Raw genomic sequence first — 15,752 nt, forward strand, 5'->3', positions numbered from 1 at the left:
TCCATAGACAAAACCATCCTGTGAAAGCAAAGATTGCTCCCCCAAGGATACCCTGGGCAGGAGGAATGCTCAGACCATGGGATGGTGCTGGGGCTGGGAGCTCTCCTGGGCCATGGCCTTTAGTGGTGCAGTTATTTAAAGCTGGATAGAGGGTGCAGAAGCTGGGCTGCTTCCCCCTGGCTGGTACCTCCTGCCAAATGGCAGCACAGAGCCCTTTACTGATTTACTGTTGTTGCATTCCTGGGAAGCTGCACACAGCATAAAGTATGTGGAGAATTGAGTTGCAATTTCTCCAACAAATCTTAAGAGTTTTTGTGTGTTCAACAGCAGCACTTTTTACTCAGGAAAGGCCATCTGAGGATCAGCACTACTGGACAGTGATTTCTCCTGCTTAAGGATTTATTTTGTAACCATGTCTGAAGCTCTTCTGGGTCTGATCTTACATGTCCAACAGAGCTCTACATCCCAGGCTGAAAAATATCCTTGAAAATCCACTCAGAAACTGCTAAATGTTTTCTGAAGCCTGTTTTATTTGCTGGACAGCCAAAAGGTCTGCTCTGTGGAAAATGGGCTGCTGCAATTTTCTGGGTGATGTAGATAGAAGATTTCACCTCTATCAGGTAATCCTCACTGCCTGGTTTACTACCAAGATTTAATGGATCCTATTCAACAGAGTAGCTGCTGCATCACCAATTCTCCTGGGTGTCAGCAGCACAGCCAAGGTAAACACCAGAACACTGGCATTAGCCTAAAGAGAAGAAGGTGAGAGAGCAGTTTTCAAATACATAAGAAGCAGCTGCAAAGAGGAGGGAAGTAATTTGTTCTGCGTGTTCACAGGGAGATAAGGGGCTTAAATTACAGCTGAGATGATTCAGGGTAATGGTAGGAAAACCTTTCTAACAAACAGTGGGAGCAGAGGGGTGCAGGGACAGGTTGCCTGAAAGGTGGTTTCTGTCACAGGAAGTCTTTCTAAGCAGGTCAGGTAAGTGCCCCGGGGTGCTGCTGGTATTGCTGACTGCTGTGGCAGGGAGAGGTTTGCAGACTGTGCCCAGCTGAGCCAGGTGAGATCAGTGTCCTGCTGCCTTCAGGCTCAGTTTGCTCTGCAGGGGAAGCCACAGCCTCTTTTCTGAAAGGTGCCCAAATGTAAGAACACCTCAAAAACACCTTTCTAAGCTGCCCTCAGATTTTTCTTCTGTCTGTGACTATGACCACACTGGGCTGTGGAGGGGAGGGGAAGAAATAGCCCCAGTGTTACAGGTTGGTGGGGCACTCAAGAACACCACCTAGAAGTGTCAAAAGGACAGAGGCCTTAATCTGGATTTGAACTCAAACTTCAGCAGATGCTTTCTCACCTCTGTGTTTGGTGCAGCTGCTGGTGCCATGCACTGTCAGCAAAGTGGCTGATGGACAGACTAGGAGAGACTGGACTGATGGGTTGGATCTGTGATAACCAGCTCTACCAGACCAGTTCAGTATTAACCTGCAAAAACGCTGGGACACCTTTTTGACATTAAATACCCTTCTCAAACGACCTCACTCTGGGCTAGTAAGTGAATCCCTTGGTGGGAATAGTGCCCTAATTGTCCATCTGTAGAAACTGATTCTTTTAAAATTAAAAAATACAATTGTCTGGCTTTAAAGAGTCAATAATGCACAAAATTGCTGGAAATCCCAGTCATGAGGTAAAGAGATCCATTTCTATAAATCAGTATCACCGTGGGTTGTGATCTTTCTAACTATGATGAGGACAGTCCAGACAGCAGCTGTCAGTATTTTTACAGAGGTTTAAAGATAGTGTATTCAAAAACTACTTCTCTTTGAAACCCCAGTGCTTTGATCACAGCAAGAGAAGTGTTGTAGCAGCAGTGCTGGGCAGGTGATGTCAGTGCAGCCTTGGCTTTGTCACCATTTCTGTCTACATGCTGCTTTTTGGGATTTCTGAAGCTTCTCCATAGCAAACCCCCCAGCTCAGTGCACAGGGCTGGCCCATAAGCTGAATATTGACTTTTTTTTTTCCTGCAAAATGGTACTAAATCAAGCAAATCAAATCTGAGTGTGAACACTTTGAAGTTACCCAGACTTATAGGGCCTTGAGAAAGTGTGTCACATCGTGAACCTGTGGGACTGTGGGGACTATGGAACAGGTCTGACTAGAAGGGCTTGAAGTGGTGAAGGTTTTTAGAGCAGCACCTACGATCACTTTCTTCAGTCACCTTCAATCACTTCCTTCTTTTATCCCTTAAAAAAAAAAATATGCACATGTACACCAGGAGAAAGGACAAAGAGGATGAGTATGAAGACATTCATTAGAACTAACAAAAATCTGGGAAATGCTTCTCTTTTCAGTCTTCCTCTGCGAAGTGGTGGGAAGATAAGAGTGTGCACCCTTTGGGGAAAATGGGACTTAAGGCTATGCATGCCCTCACTCAAAAAGTGTGGATTTAATTCCAAAAGCTGCATTTGCATTCAAGAGCACATCTGCATGCTATGTGCAATAATACTGTGATAGTGGTAGGAAAGAGGGACACATCATTTCAACTAAACTCATGGTGGTGATAAAAGGTGAATGGTATTGAAAGCATTTTTTAATAAATGCCACAGCAAACCTTGGCAGCAAAAACTGCTCAGAACAATATTTGAATGTATCCCTGGAGGAAACACTCAAAGCTGCTCCAGAACATGGCATTTTTTCCTGGCAAAAAGGTATGTGATTTTCATTCTCAGCATGTCACGCTAAGCTGAGAGCAAGAAGCAACACAATTAAATCTGCTCAGGTAACAGTGACATTAACAGCTCGGCTACTTGTGAAATGCTTTGTAAAACAAGCCATCTTTAGCAAGCCTTTGCTCTTGCAGCAAGAGTGAGCCACAAACTGCTTAGAAAACATATTTAGCAAAACTATGTTTGTTCATTCCACTAGATCCCCCTCCTGCCCTAAATCCCCATTAAAGTGCCAAGGATGGGGGGACAGCATCCTTCCAGGGCGGCTGCCTGCAGGTGATCACGTTCAGTGGCTGTGGCTTGGGGCCAGCCCTGAGCAAGGACCTTCTGGCAGAAGGGGCCACAAGCAGCCCTGACCCACTGCAGCACCCAGCACTGCCCTGCCAGCACCCAAAGTGAGCAGTCTGGGAAAGGCTGCCAGCTGCAGCTGGGAGAGAACCTCCATGTCCTCCTGGGAGACTGGGGCTCCTCCCACTTGAGCATCAGTTAACCACTCTCGGTGTCACAAAGATATTTGCAGCTCCCTTCTATCCCAAGGCAAGAGTCTAAACATCATCCTACGGGTGTCTTGCAGAGCCTTGCAGAGGAGTTTCTCAGCCTCTGCTCCAGCCCTGGTTCCCATCCTCTTCTCACCCAGGAGTGCAAAGGCTGCCAGCTCCGACTCCAGCAGCGTGGTTGGTACCCGTGTGTCTGGGCTCCATGGCCGTGGGCACGGCAGACACCGGGGGTGAGGAAATGAGTCTGTCCCACTCCTGGAGACATGCTAGAATCACTTATTCATCAGCAAGTGAGTCACTGCCCTTCCCACGGTCTCTTCCTGCAAGCAGAGGTGACAGCGAAACAGGATCCAGTGCCTACGCTTCCCGGCCTACGGGGAGAGCTCTGTGCCATCCCACCCTCCCTGTGCCATGCCATCCCGTCCTCCCTGTGCCATCCTCCCTGTGCCATCCCCTCCTCCCTGTGCCATTCCCTTCTCCCTGTGCCATCCCGTCCTCCCTGTGCCATCCCACCCTCCCTGTGCCATCCCCTCCTCCCTGTGCCATCCCCTCCTCCCTGTGCCATCCTCCCTGTGCTATCCCATCCACCCTCTGCCATCCCATCCTCCCTGTGCCATCCCGTCCTCCCTGGGCCATTCCGTCCTCCCGAGCCCACTTGGCTGGAATGGAAGTCCAGAGAAGCGTGCAGGATGTGCAGGAGTGTGCAGTAGTGTGCAGGAGTGTACAGGATGTGCAGGATGTGTGCAGGATGTGCAGGATATGCAGGATGTGCAGGATGTGCAGGATGTGCAGGATATGCAGGATGTGCAGGATATGCAGGATGTGCAGGGTATGCAGGGTGTGCAGGCACACGGGGTGAGGAGCCAGCAGTGCATCCTGCCTGCTCTGCCCAAAGGAGCTCTTTGCCTGTGTGAGCACGTATCTGCTGCAGAGAAAAGGGCTGCTCTTTCCCTTCTGGTTTCTAAACATCATTCCTCTATTTCTCATCTCCATCCTAAAGCCATTCCCCACCCACTGAAATGACTGTGCTAGTGACCATGGGACCTCCACAGCATTAGGGAGTGATTAGTGAATCACTGCAATTTCTCAGGGTTCAGAGCCAGGGATTATCTTTATAAATGTACCCAACACTGCTATAGATGAACAGGATTGGAAAGGTCTCCCTTCTTCAGGGAACTCCAGCATCCTGTTTTGCAACATTCATCTTCAGGCTAATGAACAGTACAAACCTGCATCCAGAGAAAAATTAAAGCTAATGGTAGCAATGAAATAAGTGGCAAAAGACTAAATGTAAATAGCTTTGAAAGCTGATATGTTTCAGTGTGACATGATAATGCAAAAAGGTTGCCAGTGCTGCTATTATTTATAATTCCCCAAATGTCTGAATTCCCTCCAGCCAGCATACATTAAGCACAACCCAGGGCATATGCCACAAATCATTTTCAATGATGAAAAGTCAGGAGAAAAGTAAGAGCTCAATCTCTCTTGATTACAGCAGTACAGCAGCCACAGATTTCTTTTTTATAGACTGCCAGTACTAATGAATGGAGAGGACACAAAAGGAAAACAAAAATACTCAATTCAATGTGCTTCATGTGCCAACAGATGTATCTGCTCATAAACTTGATTAATTAAATGCAAACTGTTGTCAAGAAATGCTGTTCAGAGGTTTTAAGCCCTCACTATGACTAGTATCCAGCCATAGATATGGAAGTATGGTCCTGAAAGCTGCATGGGATTTAGCTCTGGGGCCCTGGGTACAACCACTGCTACACAGGAGGGCAGGTTTTTATGAAGAGATCCATTTTGTGGTGGGGAATAGTCAGTCTCCAAAGCTCTGCCAGAGCATGATTGATCCAGTAAGATGTGTTCAGTACTGCTGTGCCAGTACAACTGGAATACAGCCTCAAAAGCAGAAGCTGGGCCCCGTGTCAACTCACAAAAATCTCTGATTTTCAACATGCAGTTTTCTGTCTAGAGATCATTATTTCATGGCAGACAGTGCTTCTGAGATTCTGAAGTTATTGATATATGTTCAATATTCAGGAAAAATTTCGAGACCCAAAGGGAATTTCATAACACGGAGATCTATCTTTGAAAAATCCAGAGGCAGAGGTCAGAGTCAAGCACCACTCGGCTGCAGTGATCTGTTACGTGTTCCTAGCAATGCATTATTGCAAGAGGATCAGCATGTTTGCCTCGCAGAGGTTAGCTATGCTTTTAAAATCCACCAGGTCTCAGATCTCCCCAGCCCGAAGAGCCCCATGGCAGCGCTGTCCTGCTGCTGTTAATGACAAAGTGCAACAGGGCCTGGCACAGCCCTTGCAGAGCTGCCCCGGAGCCCTTGGATGGCCATTTTTAGCCTTGCTCGCTGAAATCAAACCTGGCAGTGCACCTGGCAGGGCATTTTTTTTATTCTGCTTTTGAAGGATGGCTGGACTTTGCTCCAGTGGCTGAAGCAGGTCTGCACCACCACTGCAGGTCAGGCTGAGCTCCTGTCATCACCTGTCTTTGCTTTTTCAGCTGCTGCTGACACATTTTTATATCTAACATTAACATTTCAGTTGTTCTCAGGAGAACAACCCATTATGTATTAGTCTCACTGTTGCTGCTCTTCTGCTCTGGTTGGCAATGCTGATTATGTAAAGAGTATTTAGTGTTGTAAATAATTAAAATTTTATACGAGATTTTGGCTACTCTTCAGGAGTAAAAAAGAAATAAAAGAAAATGTATGCAGTGAATTTGAAAAAATGCTCAAGTCTTCTAGGAAGTGGGGAGACAGTTAATAATATATAATTAACATATCTTCCTTTCTTCCCTTGTTGGTGCAGACATGCCTTTAGATGAAAAGCATGGGAAATTAAAAGTGTGTGGGACTGAATAATGTTGAATTTTATGTAAGTTCAACCTAGTCACCATCTACACATGTTATGGAGAGAGCAAGCCTGCTCCTGCTCAGGGATCTTATCCTGTACTGCCTTTGTATAGGCCTCCCCCATGGTGCCATGCTGGGCGTTTTCCTCCAAAAGGAAGGAAATTATGACCTATCTTTTCCTATGCTGTTGAAGGAATTCAAAGTGTCCAAAAGGAGAACATATTAAAGGGTAGTTCATTCATTTAGAGTCAAATGTTTGATTTAAAGTTCCCCTCATGTTTCCATCAGACATCCTGAGGTGGCACATCACAGCTCAGCAGCCCACAGTCAGGTAAAACACTTTTTAATGTCTGACTGTGGAAGGACACAGTCCATTGAGGAGGCCCCTGACTTTTCTGGCAGGAATCCAGCCAAACATGAAAATTAAAGGTTTGCAGACAGCAGCAGCAGATATTCCTGCTGGCAGCATCACTCACCAGGCTGTTTCTTTTGGAACCCCTGGTCACTTGCACTATGAACAGCTGGCAAGGAGCAGCCCTTCCCACAAACCAGAGACTTTCTGATGCTAAAAATGTACCCTGGGCTTAATGAGGCAAATAGGACACAGAAGTGCCAGGTGTGGCTGTAGCAACCAGGCACCTCTGTGCCCAGCAGAGGCTCTGCCCTGTGCACGGCCCAGTGCCCACATGGATGAGTGGGAATATCCACTGTGGGACCACCAGCCTGCTAGGAACTGAATGAGGCTTGCTTCTGCTAATTGTAATGGGATGTCCTCACAGATACTTCTGTTGTACTAACACTCATAATTATGCAAATCCAAATAGATAAATGAAGGTGTTTTTTGCTAAGAATTAGAGACTGTTACTTGTATTTTACCGTGATGCACATAAGCTGGTTTTGTAGCTGCTGGTTTGTAGCCCCTGGTTATTCAGAGACTGCAAGAATTTGCTGTACTGCTTGTCAGAACTATTGATGGCTCCTGGTAGAAAGGCTCTGACTAAAGGTCAGAGTTTCTCGCTCACCCCAAAGCTGACATTTGCAGCCTTGTAGCCCAGAGTAACAAGGCACGATGAGCCATAGCCACGGCACAGTCCCCAAACCCTCTGATTTCCTTTGGGGAAGCCTGGCCTGGTGCAGAGACAGAAGACCTGCTCCTGTGTGATGGGCAGAGCAGTGCTGAGAGCAGCATTCTGAATTCTGAGTGCTGAGAACTGAGTAAAAGGGTTTTAAAATCATGGGGATTAAGGGTTAAAAGGAAAAATGAGCTTAGTAGGTCCTGGAAAAATAAACACCCTAAGCACATGGAGAACTCATACTTGCTAGAACTGCACTTGTAGCTAGTACATGATAATTGATATAGTTGTTAGATGTGATGATTGTTTAGTAATTAAATATAATTACTGTTTAATCATAAGAATAACCATGAGAAACTCTGGTCAGTGACCTAAGAAAGATAATGAGAAACTCATGTCAATGTATACAATAGAACAATATAAGTTTAATAATTAATATGTGAGTTATGTAACGATAGAATATAAAATATGTTCAGCTCGAAAGCCGTGTCAGAGTCAGATTTGGGTCTGTACCTCTGATTCCCAGAGCTCTTAATAAAAGCACCTGCAGATGATCATATCCCGTGATTATGTGTGTTTCCAGATGCTAACACTCCCGTGCAGGGATGTGCTGCTGCATGCACCGTGCCCTGCACCGCAGCAGGGACCTGGGGAGCTCTGGGCTGGTGAGGAGATGGGTTTCAGCATCCCTGCTCCATCCTGAGCCCTCCGTGATTCCAGCACCACCACCAGGGGCAGCTGCATCACTTACAGCAGTCACAGGAGGGTTTTCAGTCCTGAGCATACCCCAGACAGGGCAACTAAAAGCTGCCTCTCTCAGCACTCAATAAATTCAAAATTTCGTCTCCAAATATTTATAAATTCTACTTTTCCAGTCATATAAGTATGACTAATCCTGCATCCCCTCTGACCAGGCTAATGGAACAAAGTGAAGCAAGACAAACACTTTAAAGCTCCACCACTGGAAAAAGTTATTGCAATTTCCAAGTCTTGATACCATACATATGACCAAAATCACATTCTTCTGATCAAAGGACAGCATTCCATTGAGTTCAGACTCACAGCCTCAAAGATATTAATTTTATGAAGTCAATGATGACAGTGAGACAAGAGATTTTACTTAAACTATATATTTTTACATAAAACAACTTTATGTTACAATAAAATCAGATAAAAATCACAAAGTTATATAATAAGTTCATAAAGAAAAAAATCAAGTTTTCATTTTATAGATATAAAACCCAGCATTTACCGCTACTAGGAGTCTAAATATTAACATTGACTGTCTATGGTCAATTTGAAAAAAGAAAAAAAAAAAGAGGATAGTACTTTTTTACAGCAGACAAAATGAGGTAAGAGATGTTTTTACAATGATCCAACTGTAGTAAACACTTCAGTTTTCATTGAAACATATACTAAATATAATAAACCCAAATAAAAATATACATTTAGAGCACTGTGGTTTTCCCACAGTTGTATATCAACAAATTGTCATTCACTAAACTTTACTTGAAACAGTAAAAACAGGGTGTATGTTAATCTTTAGTACTAAAACCTCATAATAATCTAAATATTTTGGTATAGCAGACCACACTAGTACACTCTCAGAACTTTCAACTACAAGGGATATATTAATGTTAAAAATGATGTGCTTTGTTTGTCATTCATGATGAGCTTTATAGAACATTATGTTCATGATCACTATTAGGCAATTAAATGAAAACATCTAAATGCTGCAAAATACTCTTTTACTGAGCATAGCTTCCTCATCACATACCCAGGTTAATCAAAATCCTGCAAACTTAGAAGCTTAGTTCACAAATCTTACACATCTGTCTTTTTATCTAGTATATGGCTAAAATAATTATTGCTGACCAGTGTTAAAAAAACAAACAAACCCAACCCAAACAAAAATACAATAGCAGACAGATTTTTCTCAAGTGCCTTTCTTGTATGTACCATTATTATTAGGTAACTAAATTAACTAGCTTTCAAAATGTGCATATAAAGTTTTTTAGAGGTATAGGCACCTTCATCTGAAGACTGTATGTTCAGGCTACCTGCTTAAAAAAAAAAAAAAAAAAAAAAATAGAAGAAGAAGAAGAGCTAACATAAAACACAGTAGAAAAGCAAAGGCTGAACATCCAACATCCCCCCCAGCGATGCAAGCAAAGCCCTCCTGGCCAGGACCAGCTCTGCCCACAGCCCACAGGAGAGCCCTCATCATATTTACCATTCACCTCCTGACTCTATTTCACTTATTTACCCCAGAGAATGGCATCTGAGAAGTGCAAGCTCTGGTCAGGTTTACACTGCAATAGTGAGCCTAAAGCCCTGCTGAGCTCCCCGGCACAGCCCAGCATCCCTGGCCAGGCTGCGTGGGATGCTGGGCTCGGGCTGCAGGCGGGTCCGGAGTCCCCCTGTGCCTGGGGACGGCTCTGCCTGGCACACAGCTGCTGGTGGAACAGCATCCATGGAAAGAAAAATGATCTCAGGGTAACTTTCTGTCTCACCATCGCTAAATCGTGCCCACCACCACGCCAGCCCAGCCTGGGGCCTCCTGGCTGCCCCTCAGGCTCCCAGGAGCTGGAGCTGCCCTTCTGCAAGGTCCCTGGTACTGCTGAGCCCTGGGACAGGAGCAGCTTTGCCTGGTTTTGGCTGGAAGCGTGTGACCATAACCAGGGCCATGGCTGCAATGCTCTCCCAGCTCTGTGTGTGGATGCTGCCCTTGCACCCTCACAGCACCCCGTGTGATATGATGAGGAATTCTGATTATTGCCAGGCCTGACAAGCCTGGAAGTGCCCGGACAAAGGTGGTGGAGCTGGTGGATGGGTGTGGCCATCCAGAGCCTTGGCACATCCACAGCTCATGGGCAGAGCACCTTCCACTGAAATCTCTGCTGAAACAATAGCCAAAAAAATTTGCTGCTGCTGCTGCCTCTGCTTACACCTCTTCCCTTCAGATTTAGCACTGGGCACACACTGTGTTGAGTGAGGCATTTCACCCTGACAGGGGTTTTATCTTTGTTAAACCATAGGCTCAGGAAGACAGCACTATATTCCTTACAAACCATTGATGCTTTGAAGAGTTTTGCCAAGATAACTCTTTGGAAGAGCCTAAGGAAGAGCTGAGAAACTCCCATCAGGGCAAGGTGGTGAAAGCAGCAGGGAATTTTCCTTCTGTCACTTATGACATAGCCAAAGGTGGCAAAAAATGAACAAGGAAAAGAAACTAACATTTGGAAAAAAAAGATAAACTGCACAGAGAGGAAGCAGAAGTCTATGGACAATTTGTGCCCTGCTGCCAGTGTTCCTGTGCCCCCAACCCACTGAGCAACCACTGGCCCCTGCCTGAGCCCCACTCGTGCTCTGGCTGGTACCCTTGTAAGACAATGGCAGTGGCAGGGACAGCAGGCAGGACAGCAGAAACCCTTCCTGCTCGCCTTAATTCAATGAGCAGCTTTAAAAAATTGCTCTCCCTAAATCGCTCACATAAAAACCAAATCAGGTGTTTGTCCAGAAAAAAAAGATATTGTCTAAATAACATTTGTTTTCTGGCCACAGATGAACCCAGTGTAAAACTGTTTTTAGAATACATCTTTTAAATGCTCAGATACAGAAAATGGCAGGTGGTGTTGAATTTCTTAAAGAAGCCAGTTTTCTTCCAGTGAGCTCACTTAGTAAAGGAGATACCAATTAGGTGTAGAGAGAACACTGCAAAATACTGCATTTGCTGAAAATGCACTTCTAGGCCAAACAGAACTACTTGTGAAGTTGAGTCAGAATTGGCAAAGAAAGATTCAGCCAAATAATAAAAACCCCAAAAGGTTAAGCTTTTTATTCTGAGCTGTGCAACAAAGTTCCATTTTTTCATTTTGAAATAATTTATTCCTAATATGACACTAATCATTTATTCCAAAATGTGACATAATATATCTAATGGAATATTCTTTCCCCTTGAAAATAACTCTATCCATTTTTTATGTCACTTTTGCTTTTATGCAATACAAGGTACACTGTTTATTTCTCATTTGGTCAAAACCCCTCAAACCCTAGCATTATTCAGCAGCTCTAACACCACCTAAACAAGTGTCTCACCCAGAGGTCATCAAGACACACTCTGTCCTGGTGTCACAGGAGGCCAGCACAGATTTTTCTTGCTAAAGCTCCCTGGTTGCTGATGCCAGGAGTGCCAGGCAGGATGGGCAGTGTGGCAGGACCCGTGGGGGTGCAGCTGACAGAAACCCCTGGGGAAGTGCCAAGCACATGTCCTTTGCTAAGGAAAGACCATGTAAGTGAGGTAGGAGAGATCCTGCCATAAAAACCACTCAGATCTGGATTAAACCTGCATCCAGAAAGGGAACTCATGCTCACCCAAGGTGAGGTACAGCCCCTGTAAATGTGCTCAGGCTGGGTGGAGGTGGAGCACTGACAAAGGCATTGCTGACAGGCACAGGGAGACCAGGATTAGCCCAGCACTTGTGTAACAAGTAAAACCAAGATCTGTAGATCCTCTCTTGGACAGGGATGAGTATTTCTTGTCCCTGGCAGTGTTTAGGGCCATCCCTAAGCAGGTGAACTCAGGGTGTCCACAGGGACAGGTGAAATTCCAGCTGTGCACACAAGGAGGGTCTGTTCATCCTCAGGGTGGTGTGTGCATTTTGGTGCTCCCATCAGGACAGAGGAGGCATTTCAGTGCTGGGATGAGTCTCAGAGGAGCAGTGTGAGGCTCTCAGTTTGGCACAAGGTTAGTGCTGGGCCACCTGAGAGCACCAAGGAATATGCAGTGTGTGACACCATCAGACCCCTGGGGTGGGGACAGGGACAGGCCAGAGAGGGCAGCTGCCCAAACACTCCTGAGAGCATGCACTGCCATTCTTGCTTTTTCTCCTGGACAGCATTTCCCATAGCATAAAGCTGTGTACAAGCATCCCTAACAACTCAACATCAGAGCAACAGCAGATATGTGATACATATATCTGGGGTAAGACAGAAGAGACAGGGCAGGGATTTCTTTAAGGACACTCCACTGCTCCTCTGGTGGGCACTAAGCACCCAGAAATAACTGCCTGTGACACAGCTATGCACTGGCTTAATGTGCCACCATCAAACCCCATCTGTTTAATCAATGCAATCCCATGGAAACACTTCTCTTGCAATTTAAGAGTGGCTTAATACATTCCTAATGAACTGGATCTGAGACAGACCTGACTAAAATGGAGAACAAAGATGTGGATTAAACCAAATAATGTAATTTTTTCACAGAGTCTTTTGCATCCTTTTACCCAGCCTCATGTTAAAAACAATTTATGTTGAAACAAAGAGAGAAGCCCTAAGATTACTCAGCAGTAAAAGATGGGGCAGGGTCCTTGGTGCAAAAGCAATGAACCACTGTGAGGAGTAGGGCCCTGACTGCCAGTATTGCTTGCAGCTCTTAATTGTGTTATCTGTGGCTCCCAGCTGATGCAGGGACCAAAAAGCAGCATGGGAGGAGAGGAGAAGCAGGATGAGCTGCCTGCTAAATGATGGTGTATATCTGACTTTCTATCAAATAAAAAGACTAAAAATGGAGTCTATTTGTGCACAACCACACACTTTCTGACGTCATTTCCAATTTTGAGAAGTCTGATCTAACCCCACATTATGCAACTGTTGAATCTTCCATGCTGGCAAAGTCTAATTTTCACACGCCTACATGCCATGTACCTGATTTTTATTTTTATTTTTAAATATCAACAACCTAAATAATTTTTTTTAAAAAAGAGACTTAAAATGGTCATAATGGTTATGAAAGGTTCTAGCTTTACATCCATTGTTTCAAAGGAGAAAAAGCAAAAATACTCAAAGTCCATTCTAAAAAACAGGCAATGAAGATAATGTAAAAGTAACAGATGAAATGAAAATTCAAGGGCCAATGCAGATCCTATCTCCACCATGGGGATTATATATTCATCTACAAAAGAGTATTCAATGCATGTTTCATCTACAGCCCACCTTTCTTTTAAAGGTCACTTTAATAATCAAGATGTGCCAAAAAAAGGAAAAACCCCTGAAATTCCAAGAAAAGCATGGCCATTTTATATCAGTCCCTGCTGGAAAGCACTAAAACAGTGCTTAGCCAAACTGTTGTCTGAATCAAGCAAATTACAATGTCATGCACACAAAAGTACTTTCCTGAATTAATTAAGATCCCATGTAAACACTCTGAAAACATCTTATGGAGAAAGAATAGAAAGAAGCTGAAGGAAGTCCTAGGGGAAAGAGCAAAGCTTGGGCTGGATTCTCCTCTCTCACCCTTTTTACATCCCTGTGTGTGATGAACTGAATTCCTTCTCACTGAAGGCCAGGATATGATCTTGCATTTCTCAACACACTCTTAGAGCTGCTGAATAATCAGTTAGAGAATAAAAGAACATTTCTGCCTTTAGGGTTGAGGGTTTTTGTTTGCTACAACCTAACTTGGTGACGAATTCCTACCCTACTGCCAGACAATGCAGAAATCCCAGGAAAGGACTTTGATTTTCCGTGGCCATTGCCCTGCCAGTCTCTTGGGCAGAAATTTGCTTCTGAGCAACACATTCCAGTAAACTTGTGATGCTTTTCAGATCCACATCTCCCTCCTCGCTGCTGCAGAAGTCAATCAACAGCAATCAAGTTGCACGCAGAATGGCATGAGTCCTGAACAAACCAGAAACATACCACTTTTAAAAGTAACTATCTGGTCCCCAGACTCAGGTGGGCATTTGTCAGAGATGCACATAATGATGGAACTACATGGGTTCAAAACTGAAGGCCAGAGAGAGGTGATGTTGCTAAGCAAGAGAAGCTGTTCTCACTGACTGGTAAGACACATGACTTCAAGAGCTGAAACTCATTTCTGCATTGTTGACTTTGTGCTGGATGGGTCCAGGCAAGAACATGAAACCTCAATCAGAGGTAATCTGAAATCCACTGCATTTTTTTGGCTGAATTGGGCCTGATTGACGTGGTCCCTAAAGATACAGGTATCTGTGAGAAGTGATTCTCCTGACTGCAGCTCATCACAGGCACATTTTACAAACTGCAGGGGCTCCAGCTAATCTCTCTGCTCCACCACGGAATAAAGTCAATTCTGCTAAGAGTGCTGATAGTCCGGACAAGTAAAAAACTTTTCTGTTTCTATGGTTGCAACAGCCCTTAAGAAAAGATATAAATTTCCCTGCAACAACTAACTGCATATTCATTTTAAGGTAGATCTAGTTCCAGATTCCTGAGACAGAACCCTCTACCTGTTCCCAACCCCACAAAGCCAGAGCAGCAATATAGAAAATTTCTAATCTCAACAGAATTCAGTGAGCAGCATGACTGGTTTGGTAAAGAAACAAACAAACAAAAAAGAAACCCACCAAAAAAACCCCACAGCAAATTTTCAGCCTCTATGTACAAAACCAATGCAAACAAGTGGAACATTCTAGTTATATTTTGTAAAACACATTTGGGATCAACAAAACATCAAACATCCAGACCCTAGATTACAAAAGAGATCTATTGCCATCTAATTGTCAACCCCAAGTTTAGACAGTCCTTGTCGGAAGTCATGTAATTCATCTATCTTCCCGTCTAGTACATCTAAAAAATTCTTTAATTCAGTTTTAAGGTTGGTCTGCCTATGTTTGTTCTCTTCAACTTCTGTCCTTAGCGTTCTGACTTTCTCTTCGAGATCTTTGTTCTTTTTCTCAGCAGCCTTAAAGACAAAAGAGACAATAAGATGAATCACAGAGAAGAAGGATGAGCAGCATTTCATAAATTAAAGCAACAAATGGCAGCTGGGCTGTGAGACTTTGCTCAAACTTCTGTAAACTGATTAACACAAGCACCTCAGAGCAACTGACATGAGCATGTCAGAGCCCACGCAGGAAAGGACACAGATTAACTGGAAAAGATGCTTTGCATCAGACTTTGTCATTTAGTTGGTATCTTCAAATTCAGCTGGATTTAAATCGTGCTCTGTGCATACATTTGTGTCATTGCTACAGCTGCAGAATTAGACACTGTGCCATCAATTACATAAAGAATTATCTACGGCGGTTTAACCTTGAAAAAAAAACTTAGGAAATACTGTCTGAGGAATAAAGTTGCTTTATTCAGCACTTCGGGATTTATTGGTATTTTTTAAAAATTCTGCTTCGCCTGATGGCTTATTTATTGATTAGATTTTACTTCATCAATGAGACTGCTCATGTTTATTCTCTTTTCATGTATTAATTTATTGCATTTCCACAAGACCCAATTTGAGGAGGCAATGCCCAAAGTCCAGCTGCTCAGAGCACCTGCCATGGGCACACTCCAGCACTCCTGGAAAGGGATGTCACAGCACAGGGCCACAGCCCAGGTGAACCTCCACCCTGGTGCTGAGCAGCTGTGCTCATCTGCTTCCTTCCCAAAGCCTGCCCTGCTGCCTGCAGCAATTACCCCTGGGGCTTGGGGAGTTGCTCAACACACGTGGCAGTGGTGCAGCTCCACGAACCCAGAGCAGCAGAAAATGGGATACAGGATAGCCTGGAACTGCAGGGGATGGATGCTACAGGATCCCAGGAAAACCAATTT

General features: G+C 44.4%; 1 protein-coding gene across 4 annotated transcripts in view; it reads right to left on the reverse strand.

Annotated features, from left to right (window-relative positions):
* Positions 1-8,280: 8,280 nt before the first annotated feature.
* Positions 8,281-15,752, reverse strand: part of HOMER2 (homer scaffold protein 2) — a 58,895-nt gene continuing 51,423 nt past the window's right edge. For all 4 annotated transcript variants that reach the window (XM_021537553.4, XM_021537554.4, XM_021537552.4 and 1 more), the window contains one exon: positions 8,281-14,889. In XM_021537553.4, coding sequence (XP_021393228.1) covers positions 14,701-14,889 — 189 coding nt within the window. In that variant the 3' untranslated portion in view covers positions 8,281-14,700. The remainder of the gene's footprint in view (positions 14,890-15,752) is intronic.

The sequence above is a fragment of the Lonchura striata genome, chromosome 10 (assembly GCF_050655825.1).
Source record: "Lonchura striata isolate lonStrDom1 chromosome 10, ASM5065582v1, whole genome shotgun sequence".
NCBI classification, from domain to species: Eukaryota; Metazoa; Chordata; class Aves; order Passeriformes; family Estrildidae; genus Lonchura; species Lonchura striata.